The sequence below is a fragment of the Emys orbicularis genome, chromosome 17 (genome assembly GCF_028017835.1).
Source record: "Emys orbicularis isolate rEmyOrb1 chromosome 17, rEmyOrb1.hap1, whole genome shotgun sequence".
In the NCBI taxonomy this organism is placed as follows: Eukaryota; Metazoa; Chordata; order Testudines; family Emydidae; genus Emys; species Emys orbicularis.
The window spans coordinates 23233182-23253184 of record NC_088699.1 but is presented as its reverse complement, the minus strand read 5'-3'; the positions used below and the strand labels follow the sequence as shown (position 1 = coordinate 23253184).

The 20003-nt window shown below is 54.5% G+C and overlaps 1 protein-coding gene across 1 annotated transcript; it reads left to right on the top strand.

Moving 5' to 3' along the window:
• Window positions 1-16562: 16562 nt before the first annotated feature.
• LOC135891043 (protein FAM170B-like) lies at window positions 16563-18165 on the top strand. Its single transcript, XM_065418532.1, has 2 exons — window positions 16563-16632; window positions 17381-18165. Exons 1-2 carry the CDS (start codon window positions 16563-16565, stop codon window positions 18163-18165), a joined length of 855 nt encoding a protein of 284 aa, XP_065274604.1.
• Window positions 18166-20003: the final 1838 nt, after the last annotated feature.

Genomic DNA, 20003 nt, shown 5'->3' with positions numbered 1-20003 from the left:
TGGAAAATCATGGGAGACGGGAGAGATTCCAGAAGACTGGAAAAGGGCAAATATAGTGCCCATCTATAAAAAGGGAAATAAAAACAACCCAGGAAACTACAGACCAGTTAGTTTAACTTCTGTGCCAGGGAAGATAATGGAGCAAGTAATTAAGGAAATCATCTGCAAACACTTGGAAGGTGGTAAGGTGATAGGGAACAGCCAGCATGGATTTGTAAAGAACAAATCATGTCAAACCAATCTGATAGCTTTCTTTGATAGGATAAGGAGTCTTGTGGATAAGGGAGAAGCTGTGGATGTGGTATACCTAGACTTTAGTAAGGCATTTGATACGGTCTCGCATGATATTCTTATCGATAAACTAGGCAAATACAATTTAGATGGGGCTACTATAAGGTGGGTGCATAACTGGCTGGATAACCGTACTCAGAGAGTTGTTATTAATGGTTCCCAATCCTGCTGGAAAGGCATAACGAGTGGGGTTCCGCAGGGGTCTGTTTTGGGACCGGCTCTGTTCAATATCTTCATTAACGACTTAGATATTGGCATAGAAAGTACGCTTATTAAGTTTGCGGATGATACCAAACTGGGAGGGATTGCAACTGCTTTGGAGGACAGGGTCATAATTCAAAATGATCTGGACAAATTGGAGAAATGGTCTGAGTTAAACAGGATGAAGTTTAACAAAGACAAATGCAAAGTGCTCCACTTAGGAAGAAAAAATCAGTTTCACACATACAGAATGGGAAGAGACTGTCTAGGAAGGAGTACGGCAGAAAGGGATCTAGGGGTTATAGTGGACCACAAGCTAAATAGGAGTCAACAGTGTGATGCTGTTGCAAAAAAAGCAAACATGATTCTGGGATGTATTAACAGGTGTGTTGTGAGCAAGACACGAGAAGTCATTCTTCCGCTCTACTCTGCTCTGGTTAGGCCTCAGCTGGAGTATTGTGTCCAGTTCTGGGCACCGCATTTCAAGAAAGATGCGGAGAAATTAGAAAGGGTCCAGAGAAGAGCAACAAGAATGATTAAAGGTCTTGAGAACATGACCTATGAAGGAAGACTGAAAGAATTGGGTTTGTTTAGTTTGGAAAAGAGAAGACTGAGAGGGGACATGATAGCAGTTTTCAGGTATCTAAAAGGGTGTCATAAGGAGGAGGGAGAAAACTTGTTCACCTTAGCCTCTGAGGATAGAACAAGAAGCAATGGGCTTAAACTGCAGCAAGGGAGGTCTAGGTTGGACATTAGGAAAAAGTTCCTAACTGTCAGGGTGGTTAAACACTGGAATAAACTGCCTAGGGAGGTTGTGGAATCTCCATCTCTGGAGATATTTAAGAGTAGGTTAGATAAATGTCTATCAGGGATGGTCTAGACAGTATTTGGTCCTCCCATGCAGGCAGGGGACTGGACTCGATGACCTCTCGAGGTCCCTTCCAGTCCTAGAATCTATGAATCTATGAATCGAGCCGCACTCCGGCTGTGTTCACTGGGCTTGGGTCCGGCCCAGAGTCCCTCGGGGGGCCGGGGCCGGGCCGCGGGGGCCAGGCCGGGCCGGGCGGGCCGAAGCCGAAGCCGTGGGGGCCGGGCCGGGCCGGGCGGGCCGAAGCCGCGGGGGCCGAAGCCGAAGCCGCGGGGGCCGGGCCGGGGGGGCCGAAGCCGAAGCCGCGGGGGCCGGGCCGGGGGCCGGACCCGAAGCCCCGGCGCGCTCGGCCGGAACCGGGGCCGGACTAGGCCGTGCCTCCCCGGAGCCCTTCTCGCGCCCCCCGCCACCCCGGGTTACCTGTTGCTGCCTGCCCCTGCTTCTTTTCAGACTTCCCGTGAACCACTGATTCGCGGGAAGCAGGGGCTGGGGAGGAGCAGGGGGCGGAGCGTTCAGGGGAGGGGAGGAGGGGGAAGTGAGCTGGGGGCGGGGTGGAGAGCTGCGGCGCGGGGCTCTCTTGGCGCGGGGCCCAATTCAGCCGAATCGGCTGAATCGGCCTAAAGCCGGCCCTGCACAGACCTGTAGGTAGCGGAGCCAGGGACCGGGGCAGCGAAGGGTCTTCACTTGCGGGGACAGGAGAGTCTGGCTCTCGGGGTGAGTGTGGTGGGTTCTGGCCGCCTGCCTCTGGCAGACGCACCGGAGCTGCCCCTGGTTCCACACGCAGCCTGGCTGGTTGCTGGTCTCCCTGGGGCGGGGAGCTGGCGGGATGCTGGAATCAGAGGCAGATGGGTGACCGTCACCGCCGGGCAGCCCCCTGCAGAGCCCCATGAAAGCCAGCAGTGCCCGGCCCTAGGGCAGGAGAGGCCAGTGGGCAGCTAGTGACCCTGTGCTGGAGGAGCTGAGCTGGCCGGTGGCGGCAATGCTGCGGAGAGGCAGGGATGGGACTCTCAGAGTCTGCTGCTCTGCTGGTCAGTCTCTCCAGGGGAGCAGAGCCGTGGACTGGGGACCTGACTAGCAGGGGCGTAGCCAGGTTCTAAGAGCAGGGGGAGCGAACACACGCAAAAAGGCATCACCAGGGCCGGCTCCAGGCACCAGACAACCAAGCACATGCTTGGGGCGGCACCTGGTAAGGGGCGGCCAATCTTGGGGTGGCGGGGGGCAGCGCGGCGCGGCATTCCGCAGGGGTGGGGGCGCTCCGGCGGCACGGCGCTCGGCCGGGGGGGGGGGCGCGGCGCTCGGCGGGGGGGGCAGCGCGGCACTCGGCGGGGGGGGGGGCGGCGCGGCGCTCGGCGGGGGGGGGGCGGCGCGGCGCTCGGCGGGGGGGGGGGCCTCCGGCAGCACGGCATTCAGCGGGGAGCCGGCACGGCGCTCGGCGGGGGGGGGTTCGGGGGGCGGAGCTTTTTTTTGCTGCTTGGGGCAGCAAAAAAGTTAGAGCTGGCCCTGGGCACCACCCGCTGCAAAATGCTTCAAGATGCTCAGAGAGAAACATAAGTACAAAGTACTATGATGAAGGACCCGTGTCATATCCTTGTAAGTGCCCCCTGCTGGCCACCCACTAACATTGCTGTGAGGGGCATTCCAGCCTGTGAGCGCTTTATCCCTGGGATAAAGAACAGAATCCAGCCACTGCCCCAATCTCGGGATCCCTAGGCCCACTCTTAGGGCACAGACTTTGGTGCATGTTGGAAGCTGCTATCCAGCTACCTAGTCCCTCTGGTTGCTTCCCTGACCCCTCTGACTTCCTGATATTTAAACACACCTCTCTCCCAGAACTCCAAAAGGTGTGATGTGTCAGTTGTAGCATTGAACCCCTCGGGGACATGCAGTAGTTGTGAAGAGCGAGACACTTTCCTGAGAGTCTAACACATGAATGCACTTTTATACTTAATCATGTAGAGCACAGGAGAGCGCAGATCATACAAAACAATCAACACTAAACTCATGTCCCTCACCGCTCCAGGGCATTCTCTGGGCTGGGGTCCAAGTCCCTCGGCTTGTCTGCAGTCCTTGGGCTCAGGAAAGTGGGCATGAGGCTGCTACATACTGAGGAGTGCTCCAGTCCTTTAAAAAAAAAGACAAAAGTACCGGAACATGCTTCCAATGCCACCGCTAAGTGATACTGGCAGCACCCAAATGCCATTGCAGCTCCTCAAGAAGGTGCTAGAATGGCGTTCCGGAGTGTTCCGGCACAATTCAAGCCCTGGTGCTGAGTGACCTTGTGACCATGCGGTTCTGGCGGAACCCAACTGAGAGGGCCAACTCAGGACAAATTGCTCAAACAGGGCAGTTACAGCCCAAGCCTGGGGTTTTTCCACCTCTAATGCAAACCAAACCAGCCAGACTAAGAGGACTTCGGTCTCACCCCACTGGCTAACCGCAAGTCTCACAAGCAATTCCCTTAGACACTCCAGTTTCCCAGTATCACCACCAGTACCACTCGTTATGGGGACAAATGGTTATGAAAACCAATACCCAAGTAAAAGAAAAAAGGTTCTCCTGATCCCAAAGGACCAAGCCCCAGACCCAGGTCAATATACAAATCAGATCTTACCCACCAATCACGCTGTTGCCAATCCTTTAGAATCTAAAATCTAAAGGTTTATTCATAAAAGGAAAAAGATAGAGATGAGAGTTGGAATTGGTTAAATGGAATCACTTACATCCAGTAATGGCAAAGTTCTTGGTTCAGGCTTGCAGCAGCGATAGAATAAACTGCAGGTTCAAATCAAGTCTCTGGAATACATCCCCAGCTGGGATGGGTCCTCAGTCCTTTGTTCAGAGCTTCAGTTTGTAGCAAAGTCCCTCCAGAGATAAGAAGCAGGATTGAAGACAAGATGGAGATGAGGCATCAGCCTTATATAGTCTTTTCCAGGTGTAAGAACACCTCTTTGTTCTTACTGTGGAAAATTACAGCAAAATGGAGCCTGGAGTCACATGGGCCAGTCCCTGCATACTTTGCTGAGTCTCAAGGCATATTTGCCTTCTCTCAATGGGTCCATTGTATAGCTGATGGTCCTTAATGGGCCATCAAGCAGGCTAGGCAGAGCTAATCCCAGCTTGTCTGGGATGTCACCCAGAAGCATAGCATAAATTTTCCATACAGACAGTATAGAGCTAATATTCATAACTTCAACTACAAAACTGATACACACATATAGACAGCATAATTATAACCAGTAAACCATAACCTTGTCTTAGACACCCCCTTTGACCCCCTTTATACAAGATTTGGGTGCCACTACAGGACCTTGGTTGCAACAATGATCTATATGGTCCCAGTTTATGTCAATAACGTCACAGACCTCTCTCGCTGGAGCCCCGTTACCTAGCTTCTGTAACCTTGCTCTTTCCTGCCCAGTGCTTTCTCTTCTTGTAGGACTCCTATTTGTTCTGCTCCTGCTACAGTTTTCCAATGCTCCTACCTTCCCTCCCCTTCCCTCCTAGAGTCAGCTAAACTGGTTTCCTAAGGGTGCAGCTCACTCATTATCCCAGATGTTTACATCTGAATAGGGTCGTTAAGTCCTAAGCACCTTCTTAATGCATCTGTTGGGTGCATATGTGCTCCAGGGCCTGTCAGCAGTACTGGCTCCACTGGTAGAGAGACATTCACAATACAGCAGGTTTGCATAATCAGCTTCACAATATCAAGCAGAATTCATAAATTGTGCAGATCGAGCCCTAATCCATCACAGGAGGATCCTATGGGACATAGTTGATGCTCAAAGGATAGCTCTTCTATGGCCAAAGAGGAATGAGAAGCAAGCATAGCCATATAAAAAGGTACACTAAGTACTAAAGACTAATAGGGAGTGATACTTAGAAAACACAGGAAAGCAGCAAGACTTAGGGCCAATAAGCCCCGAAGTCTGCTTTCAGTTACCCCCAGGCCTCCCCAGTCTCATGTTGGGGAATATGGAAGAATAACCAGTTCAGTGTTACAGCCCACAATGTAGATCCCCCCTGACCTGGGCCAAAGAGGGCCATGCTTCCGGAGAACCTCGTTCGCTGTGTCACCAGGGGCTCAGGGACGCAAGCGGGGGCCAGGCACCTCCCACAAACTCTGCAGTCTTGCCTCAGCGTGCCCAATAAAGAGCTCTCCCCCTCCCTGCCCCTCTTGGACCCCTTCCCAAATCCCCGCCCCAACTCCACCCCCTCCTTGCCCGTATTGGACCCATCCCCAAATGCGCGCCCTGGCCCCACCTCTTCCCCAGCATGCCCCATTCCCCCTCCTCCCCTCTCCCTCCCAGGCTTGCCGCGAATCAGCTGCTCAAGCGCTGGGAGCCAGGGGGAGAAGCAGAACGCTGCAGCGCCCTCAGGGGAGGAGGCGGAGGTGAGCTAGGGAGCGGAGCGGGGCGGGGTGGGGACTGGGGAGCTGGGCTGCCCGTGGGTGCTCCAGCCCTGGAGCACCCAGGGAGTCGGCGCCTAAGGCGCCACTTTGGGAGAATGTGCAGTGGGGGAGCGGCCGCTCCCCCTGCTCCCCCCCAGCTACGCTCCTGTGGCTAGCACTTCCTGGCCAACATTGGGTCAGTCATGCCCCCCACTTCTCCACAGGGGCAGGCACCTCTGTGCATGGGGTTCGCCCCTCCCCCAGCAGCGCTATCTTCCCACAAACCCCTTGAAAGGGGTGCTGAAGACAGGCTTCTGTGGAAGTGGGGGTGCTGGTGCCCCAGAGCCGGTGCCCGGGCGCAAAGCCCAATGCAGATGACCCCAGTGTCCCACAGGACCCATGACCTGCTGGGACTGTCCCCTGGAGGGTGCTAACCCCGCCCCGACAGAGCAGGTCAGGAGTTGTTCCTCATGGGTGTGGTGCTGGGCTTTCTCCCAGCGGGGAGGGGGGTGCTCTGGCCCAACGCCGCCCCCTCCCCATGGCAGGTGTTTCTAACTGGACCCCTCAGGCAGGCGGCCGGGCACACGTGTGACCAACTCTGGGCACATGCCATCTCCAGGCTGGCCGACATCAATCGGCAGAACAGCCAATGGGCCCCCTGGAAAGGGATGGCTGAGGTTTTTGGGCGGTGCTGCCGGCTGCGCTGCTGGGCGTGCGCTTCCGGCTCGGCCAGGGCGTCCACGTGCCCACCCGGCTGCCTTCGCCGCAGCCAGTACCACCCCGTGCGTCCCTGGGAGCCCTGCGGCCCACCCACGTGATTTAAAAGGGCCCAGGGCCATGGTCGGTGGGTATCAAAGGCAGGGGGAGGACGTACCTCCCCAACAGACTTGTGTGGCCCTGCCCACACTCAGGCCCCTTCCTGCTTCCTGGGCTGTGCTGCTGGGGGCTCTTCCCCCCGTGGCCGGGGCCCCAAGCGGGGGGGGGGGGGGTAAGGGGAACCGGCCTGTGCTCTGGGGATGGGGGTGGGGTCGTCTCCCGCTCACCCTCCCTCCTGGCACTCTGGGGCTGGCAGCACTTGGGCGGCCTGGGGGTGTGTAAGGAGGGGGGCTGGCTGCTACGCCAGGAGGGGGGGGCACAGCTTCCCTCATGCCACCCAGGGAACCCCCCCACTGGTGCCGTCCTGCAGCAGCGCGGAGATCACCCTTGTTATTGGACATACCCCTTGCTCGGGACAGGTTGGCCGTGAGGAGCTTTGCACCCAGCATTCAGAGCTGCAGGCAAAGTGCCACCGTGACCAGCCAGCAGTGGGGAGTCCACAGAGGAGGGACAGGCTGAGGAGCTGGGTCCTTCTGAAGTCTGAGCAGTTCTTGGGGGAAGGCACACTGCAGGCAGAGGCTGTCCGGGCCTTGTGGGAAGCTGCATTCTGCGCTGAGCCCTGCACTTTGGGCAGGACGCTGGGATGGGGAGAGTTCGAGAACAGCCACCGGGATCAAACGCCTGGGCAGTAAAACCTCTCAGGAAAGGACAAGGCCGGGGGGTGGCCGGTCTGCAGCAGAGGGCCCAGGGGAATTGCAGCCATCTGCAGATCTGCGGGGAGGTCTGGTGAAAAGGACGGGGGCTGATCCTGCCTCCTGGCCAACGAGCACAGAAACAGAGTCCAGCGACTGCAGCAAGGATAATGGAGGTTAAATATCAGGAAAACCTGCAGGACTCCAGGAGCAGAGCAGGGGACTGGACAAGCACCTGGGGGAGGCTGCAGATTCCCCACCCCTGGGGCCCAATCCCCATTGCCCCGTGCCGTCGCTGGCACTGAGCTGCTCGGGACGAGTGGGGAAGCCGGTGACTCGCTGGGCTCAATAATTAGTTGTCAGATATCAGCTCTTGTTAAAGATTATTAATGCAGACAAGAGGGGGGGAGTGGGAGAATAGGCATACTGTCACTTTAAATCTATGGCAGGGAGCCAGGTACAGGTGGCTGGGAAGGGTCAAAGAAGCAGAGAGAGACAGAGCAGCCGTGGGGTTAATCCTGCTCCCCTCACTCTAATAAAGTCCCTTGTTCAGCGTTGGAAGAAAGCGACACTTCTCCTTTGTTCCCTAGGGCAGCTAGAACCCGCTGTGCCGACGGGAAGGGCCTGTCGTCAAACCAAGTGAGAGGAGGGACGTCTCCGATCCCGGTGCGGAGATGAGAGCGTCATGTACGTAAGTCACTCAAATCCCATGGGAAGCCCCCCCGCGGTGACTATCAGTGCCAGAGCGCACGAGTGCTTTCCACGGCCGGGCTGGCTACTCTCCCCTCTGTAGCATGGACTGTTTGTACAATGCTTCACGGGGGCCAGGCCCCTGAGCCTCCCAGAGCAAAGTGCAGACAAACCCCGCCCCAAAGATGACATCACAGAGACACACAAGCACGGGTGGCATGTGAACCTCCACTTCAGGGACGCGAGAGCCCCGGCCCACCCCTTCCGCCCGAGGCCCCGCTCCACCCTTCATCTTCCACCCCCCTCACCCGCCGGAGCCCTGAGGCCTGTCAAAGTCAGACTCAGGACTCACAATTTGTCAGACCACTCTGTTTATTAGCACAGCGCTCTGCTAATACATTCAGATAATGTGAGCCCCCATGCAAGACCCAAAACAGTGTTATTTATACAGATAAAAGGGCGTGAACTAAACAAAGGGACAAAGAGCAAAATTGTAAAATTTACCTGGGGCACAATATGCATATCCTGCTTCCTTACTAACTCGTATCCATCTAAGGCTAATGCTTCACCAATTGCCCTTAAGTGGAGCAATTGTTCTATCTTAATGTCTGCTTTGCTGACACGTGGATCGCAGCATTTCTCATTTCTACTTAAGGTACATACAGCATTCTTTAATTCATTCTATTTCTTTAATAGAATTCGTTTCACTTTCACAATCCCGCCTTTTGGTCAAGTTTACGCAAAGACCAACAATTACTGGGTTCCAAATATTAATCGTTCTTTATCTCTTCGTTCATCAGTGATATTTAACATCATCATATTAGCACACTGTTTTGGGGCAGTCACCTGGGTGGCATACCTTACACAATTCTGGATACAACAGGAGATTAACTGAAAACATACAAAAATCATTAGGATTCCAAACAGGATAGTCAGGAAGTTTCCTATGCCAGAGACATTGAACAGGTTACATAGCCACTTCCATAAAGAACTCAGCTCTTCATGGGGAAGATATGGGATTTGTTCTAAGAGGCTAGCGCGATCTATTACCTCTCTGGTGTCGTCAGGTATAAACACACAACATTCTTTTCCAATGAGAGCACAGGTCCCTCCTTTGGCCGCCAGCACGATGCCCAATGCCTGATGGTTTTGGAGGGCCATCTGTCAGATCGCCCCTGTTTCTTTGGCCAGGGTTTTTAAATTCTCTCCGGTTTCATTTGCCATTATTTCAACTACTGCTTGTAACCTCAGGAGCCTTTTTGCATGGTGTATTACTCCCCCAAGTGGGATAAGGGAACTGCCAATGGCCTCTTCCCAGGTTAAGGGGCTTATGTTATTTACATACCATTGGGCATCTGGTAAGTCCCTTCTTCTTCGCCTGAAATTACGGAGGCGTTCTCGTGGGAAGGACCCTAGCACTCGGAATTGTGGGAAGACTCGGGCGGGATAACAGATACCTGACCAGTTAGCTGGTAACACAGTATAAGCTTTGGTCCCACAAACCCAATGATGGCCTATTAAGGCCGGGAAGGGTCGGTTGCACCCATTTGTCACATAGGTGCCTGCAAAGGAGGAGTAATATCCTTCAAAGGGCACAGGGTAATTCTCCTTACGAGGAGTGGTGTTATTTGCATGGCATTGAAAGATTGTATTGTTTTCACTAAGATTACTGTAGGAGGAACAGGAGATTGATTTTTCTGTTTGATCCCAGGTTGAGAAAAAAATTCATATCCCCATACCCAGCCCGCCACTCTTTAGTTTTGTTTGAATAATCCCATACACCATTGGCCACAATATGCTGAAGGCAACGTTTTTTCCCCCAGATCCAGCCCTGTCCCATTACACACCCAACACCAATGACCTTTTCCCTCCACCACACTTATCCATTTAGATACATTTATTCCCACTGCTTCCCAAGTGTCATTGTTGTTCCATGTTTTGTTAAATGGACAAGGTCCTCCAGTGAGGTCTGGGGAATTGAGTGGGATTGCCAGGACAGGAACACCAGCTTGAGAGTGGGCTGGGATGTGGCTGCAGACCCAGCAGTTAGAAATATTAAGGGTCTGAGCTATCCACACTTGCTGCTGGATAAAAGAATTGTCTTTGTGGACTCCCCAGACCTTAAGACACCAGCAGCCGAGGAACAGGCGCCACCAGAGGCGCATGTTGGAGGCAAGGCCCTTCTGGTTCTGACAACCTCAACTGAGGGAACCGCAGTCATGGTTTTACATCCACCAGGCAGCAGGCGCTAGGCTCGCTACTGCTCCTTCTCGGGCCTTGCTTTAGGTCGTCGGCTGCTTCTGGCAACCCTTACGAGAGTGTAGATTGTAAGGTAGTGCAGGCTGTTCCTCTACGTCTTCTTCCGGAGTCAAAATTGACTCTGCGTGCTCCTGAGGTGATGATTGGTTCGCGGAGGGTGGTGCCTTCTTACACTGCGAAGCATGTATCCATGCTGCGATGCCAGACAGTTTAACAGCCGTCTGGATAGTAAGCAGTACCTGATGATTCTTTGATGTCCTTTAAGTCTCTTTACTTCTTTTTCCTTAACTCTGGCTATAACAATGGCCTTCACACCTTATCTTTCCTGATGCATACATTCCTCATTCACACAAACAGATTGTATTCTCAAACAGTAGTATTCATATCAAGCAAAAAGGCATTGCAAATTGAACCTTGCTAAGTTTTACAATCAATAACCTAGTCAATCAAATCATACATTAATTCTTATGGGACATTATAAAATCGTGCTCCTACATATCCCCCTTTTGACACAAAGATTATTAATCGCCAGTGTCACTTCTTATTTAGTCCACGTAATAGAAAATACTGGGAGGTGATATGGGCCTGTGGCTCTAGCTTTGCATACATTTGTTTTATTCTACAGCACATTCCAAACATTTCAATTAAACACATACAATTTAAAACCCAAAACAATTAGGGGTAGTAACATTAGTATGCCAGTAGTTCTGGGAGACCATCCAGAAAATATGTTATACCAATGGTAAGCTGTTATGTCTTTCTGCAGTGGCAATTCTTAACATGTCCCCATTTGCGTGTATAATATAATGGTTCACATTGCCTTTTTGTTTTGTTTTTAGGAACTATGTTACCTTTTAACAGATGATTGGTAACTTTCTGCCATCCAATGCCAAGATTGATCGAGAACTCAGCTAAATCAGTGCTTACAGTAAGTGGAGACTATTTGTTTCTGTATTAGGTTGTCCTGTAGCTGGTATCAGCTTTTTCTGAAAGACTAACATTTTTCTACCGCTTTTGGGGTGGCATTTATTATTGCTTAAAATATTCCTTTCTTTCACAAATACCCTTGCTGATTGCAGGCAAAACAAGAGCAATTAACTCCATATTTGCCTGTGGTTTTGTTCTATAGGCAGGCCAGGTTTCAATGGCTTCTATCTTTTAAGGGTTATGGGGAAATTATTTCACTGTTCAGTCATTAAATCCATGTGTACCTCAGTTTCTCTTTTCATACAGCAGACCAAGTTTGTAATGTTTTTCCTGCTGTGTTAAGCTTTTAGTTTATTTACAGGTAATAGCTGAGAAGCATCATTACCAAAAAGGATTTTTTTGGAAAAATCCTACACACTATACATTGTTACAGGGGTACTTATTAACATTCAACTCATTTCAATTAAAGGTATCTTGTTATACCGTGCCTTTTATTTAGACAATTTGTTTGCTGACCAGGTATGTCCTTTATCTGTAGCTTCTTTGAGCTGGCAGTTCTCCCCCCCCCCCCCTTCATCAATCAGTTAGGTAATTTGCATAAACAGAGACTTAGCTTTTGGATTCAAAGCCATCAGCAGACACAATTAACTTTTACCGGAGTTTTGATTCCTTTTAACTCTTGCTTCCAAAACACACACACATCTGAAAAAGAAAACACAATCTATTGTGGCTCCATTGGAGCCCTGATAGGATTTTAATTAAGTAGCATGTTTCGCTTGCATTTCTTTCACTCCTTCTATAATAGACACTGCACATGTCCTGGGGAAAATGCACATTCCTTCTATAGTTTAACGTCTACACATATCAATCATGTATCCTTATCAAAGTGACAGTCTGATTACACAGAGCCATCCCAAGGCTCAGTGTTTCTAACATTGCTTCTTTTTGTTTTGTGCACCTCACCCCTGCTCTTGCTTCAGAGGGGCACTGTCTTTATCCTTTTACTACAGCTCATCTGCTATTTTGTTACAAAAAACAAACAAAAAAGAATCCAGAATCTCTCCCTAGTCTCCTGATTTTGACTGCCCTGCTGCAGCCATGACTTGGTCTTTATTTAAAACCATTTTAAATTTTGTAAAAGACTCAAGTTACCCCGTAAGTGTTAAATACCAAATCCCAAAGCCAAACAACACGGATTACCTGTGTCTGGCAAAAAGGTCTTGTCAGTTTTGCAACTTTGAATTAAAGAGTCAAATGGATTTTTAGTGGCATTATTAAAAACAACACAAAACCGATTTATCTTAAACCTACAAAACAGGAGTTTTACAAACCAGGTGAGTTGGTTTAGGTTCTTAGAACCTCACATATTTCCACAGACAGAAACATACACATTTTCTTTTCCTTAACATTCCTTCTACACTGTTCTGTTTTTCATAGCTGTATATAGATGATATTCCCTTTATACATTTGGGTCAGTTAAGTTCCAGTAGAACACCCCCCACCCCCACCCCCGGCCCATGTTCTAGCAAATTTGACTAAATTGTCCATAGTCAAATGATTTCAATCAGAGTGTCTCTTTATTTGGATTATTTACAGACATTCTTTTGGGAAAGGGCCCATTTTCCCTTCAGAATGGCTGCAAAGAAACCAAGACTTTTTTTTTTTTTTTTTTTTAAACATGGTCCTTAACATTTTTACAAGGTTTAATTGCTTAATTCTTTCCAGCCTCCGTAGAGTTAACTTTTCACTCTCTTTCCTTAAATCACTTGTTTATCTCCCAAAATGACACCTTTATCAACCCAGATTTCACCATTTTAAGTATTGTTCCAGGGATTCATGCCTTTTCTTACTCCTGACACTATGCCCTTAGGGCTTCCAACCTGTTTCTCAGTTTCTTTATCTCTTGCTTGCCTGGGCCCGATCCTGCTTTTTCCAATGAACCGTTTTTGTGAGGGATATTGTGGTCACCTCACAATTCCGAAAGAAACGTCCAAGGAAAGGGACCAGAAAGGGTGGGGCCAGCCGAGGAGCCCACCCTCCCTGCTGAACCGGTAGTGGAACAGTAAAGAATCAGTTTCTGAGGCAGACAACAAAGGGGAACAGAACAAGGGGCTTTTTTTCTTCTTTCTTTTTACAAAGAGATGGGAGTATGAAGGGGGTTGAGATCGATCCGGGGTGTTTTTTTTTTTTTTCCCCTCGGAGAACAGGGTAAAGGGGAGCGCTCGGTCTGGTGGTGGGAGAGGAGGCCAGAGGAGCCCTGGCCGAACCATCCCAGCTGCCCCAAGCCCCTGATCTGAGCTGAGTCCCCCCACCAGCTTATACCCGCCACCCATGCACAGAAATCTACCAGACAGACCCACATGGCACCTGCTTTGTCAGGATGAGGACACTGCTCAAAGACACCTAGAAACCTGGCAGGACCCATCAGTTTGAAAGACACCTTTGATTTTCCCAACAGATGCAGGAATTGGCAAGGAGCAGAACCCCCCCCAACTGCCACACCCAAGCAGAAATCTTTCTGCTGCTAGAAATACACCAGGCCGATGCGCATGGCGTACGTCAGCAGCAGATGCCAACACCTGAAGATATGCAATCAGTTCAGAGAGAACTAGGAGTTTTATGGATCTGTCAACATTTCTTCCAAGCCTCGGATATGTATGTGAGCCCGAGACAACTACGGGACAAAGCTGCAGGCTGGACATGGGCACTTTAGCATGATGTAGCCTGCAACGTATCAAGGAGCAGGTGACCAACTATCCCGCCATGAAATACTAGGGTGTGAATGGAGAGACAGCCTGGCAGTGGAATGGGGCTCGGGGTCTCACTCCTACAAGAGGGAGAGACGGCAGCTTTCACACCAAGGTCGCTGTCGCCAACACAACAAGGAAACGCTCAGTGGAAAAGGAATGTCGTGCAGTAATATTCACAGGTGATCAGGAAACCGTTTGAGTAATGTCAGGTGGGGGTTGCCAGGCCTGGAGCAGAGGTCCCAGCCACGCGCCTCTGCGCAAACATCAACTCCCCTCCTAGGGGGTCAGAGTTAACCCCTGGAACGACCACCACACATAACAGCACAACACTGTTCTGTGACCCGGGCAAAGCCCGGAGCAGACCCAGGCCAGGATCCCCAGTAGGGGCACGCCTGGCTCGACACACACAGACTCTCTGCCCCGTGCCAATGCAACCCCCTCCCCCTGGGGTCAGCCCAGCCGGCCCGTGATCTGGATGGTGCTGGCGGGCTGGGTGAGCTCAGCCTGGTGGGTCGGTTACTGGTCTCAGCTCCTGTCTGCTGAAGGCTGAGAGTTTACACAAATCCCCTTTTGCCAGCAGCCGGCTCTCCTGCCAGCAGCTCCCGCCCTGCCCCAGCTCAGGGCTCCTGTCCTGCAGCTTCTCTGTTTTCTTTCCAAATTTCCCAGGCTGCCCCACACCATTCGTTCAACCCTCCACCCCCAGGGTCAGAGTTAACGCTGTGTGTTTGAGTGGCACTCCCTCAGCCAATCAGGTTTTTTCAGTGTAGCCTGGGGGGCGGGAGCTCTCTCCCAGCTTCACACCAGAAAGTGACTATACACCAGCTGGTGGCCCCCAAGGGCCTGCCCTACATGCGGCTGATACCGCAATGCCACAGCTCTTAGCCATCAGCTATGAGAAAGGGGCTGGGATGTGCCTCACCGACTTCTTACCCAGAGCATTTACTCTGGCACTTTCCGCTCAGAACCACGTCCATTCCCTGCAGCCTGGCTGCGGGGGTGGGGGGGAAGGAGGAGAACAGCTGCACTGCACAGCTGGAAAGGCGCCCCCTGGTGGGTGCCTGGGGCAAGGCCCCTCCAGCTAGAAGACCTGCCCTTCACCAGAGGCAGCTGGGTTGGGATCCCCCCCACAGCTCTGCCCCAGGGGCCTTGGCCGGTCTCTGACTTACAACAGGACTGGATGGGAACTGCAAGGAGAGAATCTCCCCACAAGAAAAGATTCAGTATTAACGTCCCAGAGACTGGGGAGACCTTGGTGCCTCTGTCGGCGATGGGGCCATCCATAGGCCAGAGTGCCCAGGGCTGGGGAGCTCAGGGACAGGGGGGCAGGTGTATCGGGGTGTGAGGAGCCACTGGTGGACATCACACTTCTGACCAGGGGTTCAGGTCCCTTGGGACTGGAAGTGGAGGTGGGGTTGGGTGCAGGTGGCAGTTACATGGCATTGGCTGGGGTTGGCATGAGTTAAGCCTTGAGAGGCCTTTGTTGATTTGGTGTCTCTTTAGGGGACAGCTAGATCCTGGTGGGGGTCTCAGAGGCCTCCAGGGGGAGGAAGAAAAGCAGCCAGGAGCCACCATTAGGTGGCTCCTGACCAGGGTACGCTTGGCCCCCCATCTCTTCTTCCCCACATGGAGCCTGCAGCTCTATTTGTGGGGGCAGGGTGCGGTGAATGGCGGCACAGCAAGGAGGCCTGCCTGGGGCACGTGGGCAGCGGAGAGTGGTGGTTTGGGGGATTAAAACGGGCTGGGGGAGGCATCTCAAAGGAGCTCTGTGCTGGGGCCGGGCTGCCTACGGTGTGCTGGGTTCGGAGTTGCTGTCTGTCTATTTCTGTTTGTCTGTTTAGACTGGCAGCTCATCGGGGCAGGGACCGTCTCTCACTCTGGTGTGGGCAGCTCCCAGCAATGGCCCTGGTCCTGACTGGGCCTCTTGGCGCTACCGTAACCCAAATCAACACTAATATGAATGGGCCTGCTCTTCAGTCTGTGCCAGCACAAAGCCAGAGGCTGATATGGCTCCACCCTCCCTGATCGGACCCCGGATGGGCCCGCCCGGGCCTTGTGCAGCATAGACCCAGCTGAGTGGTTTGGCTGGGACCTCATTAACTCGGCCCTCCCTGGACGGGACTCGAGGAGGGTTGGCTGGACCCGAGAGCAGCTCGCACGGAACTGAGCATTGCCAGCTGGGATGACAATGACCTCACCCAGCTCAGAACTTCTGATGCCGTTTGGATCCAAACAGTCTGATGCCGTTTGGATCCAAACAGTCTGATGCCGTTTGGATCCAAACAGTCTGATGCCGTTTGGATCCAAACAGTCTGATGCCGTTTGGATCCAAACAGTCTGATGCCGTTGGGATCCAAACAGTCTGATGCCGTTGGGACCCAAACAGTCTGATGCCGTTGGGATCCAAACAGTCTGATGCCGTTGGGACCAGAACATTCCAGGACTATTTAGACCACAACAGTCTGGTGCCCCTTGGATCAAACCCTTGGCTCAGGTCAATCGTGATCCTGTCTCTGCTGCCTGCACTGTGAGATTTGGAGATTTAGCAGGAGAATTGGACCAGAACCGCCATCCCTTCCCCAGCAGAGACCCGGACCTCCTGGCTGGTGGTGGACAGAGAATCCAGGAGGTTTCGAGGATTGTGACAGGCACCAGCCTTGGCCCGAGTCCCCAGAGCCAGGACCATGCTGCACAGCCAGGGGCTTCCTGCTGACGCCCCAGAGACGAATCCTGGAGCTGCCCAGGACGGGTCAGGTGAGCAAGACGTTCCCTGGGCCCACAGGACACTCGGGGGAGAGGCTGGCAGGGGTCCTAGGTCAAGGATGAACTCAAATTCTCTCTCTGCCTGCCTCAGGGAGGTCTCAAAGGGGGAGGGGGAGAGAAACAGAGACCCCACCAGGGCACAGTGGGGGAAACAGACTCCAAGTGGGGAGAGACAGAGCCCTCTAAATGGTTAAATGGAAAAGAGGAAGGGGGAGACACAGACCCCCCCGCCCCAAGGGTGAAGGAGACACCAGGAAGAGGAGATATCTGGGGGCACGAAATGGCTCTTCCATGTAGAGATGCCAGTGCAGAGTCCTGGGCCCGTGGGGTAACGAGCCTAAGCCAGGGGCCTTGGAGATGGGCACAGCCAGGTCTCAGGCTGCTCCTGGTAACCATGCCAGGGTCATAGATGTCAGGGCTGGGGCAGACCAATGGGGCAGAGCGTCCATCCCCCCCAGGGCCAAGGCAGCATCGACACCGACAGGACGTTGTCTAGGGCTCTGTCCAACCTAGTTGCCAGTGTGCCAAGCAAGGGGGCTCCGGCCCTTCCCTGGGTGCAGCGTGTCAGATCCCTGACTGGTCGCTCCGCTGATATTCGTACTCAGTGAGTCCCCTTCCCAACCCCCTCCCCCTGCCCACAGAGGGCCCCTTTGGGCCTGGGACACAGGGCTGGGAGGCGGAGGGGGACGCACCGCAGGGGGGGATGGCCGCAGGAGTTGGGCTTTCATTCTGCTTTCAGAGTCGCAGAGATCAGGGGAGTCGCCCCCTCGTCAGGGGGTCTCTGCCGGGAGCTCCGTTCCTGGGGAAACAGCAGAGCAGGGGGTCTCTGCCTCTGCAGGCCCCAGGGACCCAAACCAGCAGACCTCCACGGCCACATCCGTCACCAGCCACACCTCCGCCCGCGGCGTGCAGCCTGCGGCCTCCAACCGCCTGTGTGCGCAGCCCCCAGGGGATCCACCCGGCGCGGGCGTGAAGAGAAAGCGCTCGGCCCGTGTCAGAGAGGCCGAGGGGGAGGGAGAAGAAAAGTCCCTGTTCTATATGAAGGTCAGGGCCGTGAACGGCGTCTCGGTGGCCTGGGAGACCGGGGCTGGCTTTGGAACCATTAGGAAGCGCCCCCGCATCTTTAAGGCCAATTACAGGGGAGGAGAAAGCTTTGCCGGCTCGGACCTGAGCAGCTCCCACACCAGGTCCGAGCTGGGGGACGTGGACCCCGAGTCAGAGAGCGGCGCGGGGGGGCCAGCAGAGGAGGCTCCGCAGCAGCCCATGGGAGCGCCCCCTGAGTGGCTCCTCACCCCCGAGCAGGGCCTGCGCTGCCTGGCCTGCTGCCGAGTCTTCCCCAGCCTGGAGGCCCTGACCCAGCATGTGAAGCAGGGGCTGCGCGAAGGCTTCAGCTGCCGCGTCTACTACCGGGTGCTGGGGCAGCTCAGGGCGGGAGAGCCGCCCCGGAAGAGACGGCGACGTGGGGGCCGCGAGTGCAGCAAGTGTGGGGGACAGAGACGGCGCCCACGCAAGGCTGCCAGATAGGCCTGGCAAGGACGCGCCGGGGGAGCCCAGCTGCTGGCTGAGACCAGAGACGACTCTGCCAGCAGAGACCTGAATACACAGGGTGGCGACCACAGCCAGCAGCGGGTCTGGGCACACACGCCAGTCGCTGCCCCCGGCTAGGAAGCCCTGCCCGCTGCCGGCTTGCCAGCCAGACCCGATCTCCATGTGAGGCCAGGACAACGAGCTCTGGGACTCACCGTGATACACCCAGGCCCCTGCTTGGGAAACGCCAGCACTACGAGCATCGGGGCTGAGAACTGGCAGCTCCAGCAGTGCCAGGCCAACGGCATCCCAGCCCAGCGCGCCAGATCCACACCAGGCTCCCCCCCGGGGCCAACAGGCCGAACCGGAGCTGCCAGGCTCCCTCCCCTCCCCCAGCCCGGCCGGAGGAGCAACCCGCAGCTCCCGCAGCAAGGCCCTGCCGGATACCAGCAGAGCCCCAGACAGCAACGCCGAGCCCCACCCCTCCATAGGGCTCTGGCCGCACCGCACCCAGCCACCAGGGACAGGGAAAGAACTGACGCCATCAGCCAGCCTTCGCCCTGCCGGGACCCAGCCTAAAGCCTTCGCCACCGCCCAGACGTATGGAGGGTCGGTAGCACATCCGCATCCTTAGAGACGCACACGGACTCTGGCCCATCGACGGGAGGAAGGTGATGAGAAGACGTCTCTCTGCAGCATCCCCAGAGACGGACGCACAGGGCGGCTACGACGCACAGCCCCTGAAGGCTGAGCCATGGAGCAAGGAGCTGGGAGCGCACCCCACCGGCACAGACATCAGCTAAGTAACTTACTGCGGGGGTCTCGTCTGGGGGCGGGGGGGAGGACGCCCTAGGTTCCCAGAGCATCTCAGGGGCTTGTGAGCTAGGGCAGGTAGCTAAATGGTCTGGGCAGGGGGCTGGAGGTCAGGAAGGCAGATGTGGTCAAGGGCTCGGTGAGAGAAAGGGGGGTGTGGGCGGGGGCATGGGTCAGGATGGGAGGAAGGGGTGTGTGGGCAGGGACTAGATGGACCCAGCCCATCCTCCCCCCACCCCACAAAATTCACCTCATCCCCTCCCCCTGCCATTACCCCTCCCTCCTTTCTCCCCACCACAAAATCAAAGTCCTCGGCCTCCCACCACGACCAAATCCCTCCCTCCCCTAGGACTCCATCTGGCTCTCACTACCTCCCTGTGACGGGGTTGGGGACTCACCACCGCAGCGCCTCCTACTGGTTGTCTCGGGAATTAGCTCTGTCCAGTGGAGCGCCCCCTCCTGGTGGTGTCCCGTCCGTCGTCTCGCCCTCGATTGGCTTCTGACCCCGCGTCGCTCCCAACTCGCGGTGTCCTCTTCTGGACCACTGCCCTCCGGCAGTGCCCCTTAGTCCATCCACACCCCCTTCCGGGGCGGGGGGTCAATCAACAGTCTCTTTATCTCCCCACCACCACGTCCAACCACACACCCCAAAGTCTAATCCCTCTTGTCAGGGATCTGGTGTAGTCTATACTGGCTGCTCCCTAGGGCCGATGGCTGGGTGTACTGCAAGGGGGGGAAAAGGGGGACTCAGGCCGACCCACTACTCTGGGTCCCAACCCAGGGACCCTCTAGTGGCAGCCGTCCTGCCCTCTTTCTCTCCCTCCACCTGTCCATGTCCCTGGGCCGCTTCCCCTTCGGCCCCTCACACCGGCTAGGCCCTTCCCCTCAGGGCCTGCAGCCTGGCAGACACCGGGCTGGAGTTACCCTCTGCTCCCCCGGGCCTGCCCAGCCCTGCGCTGTCCCGGGTGCTAGTCTCCCAGCTGTGGAGCCAGACCTTCCCCTCTCGAAGACCTGGGACAAAC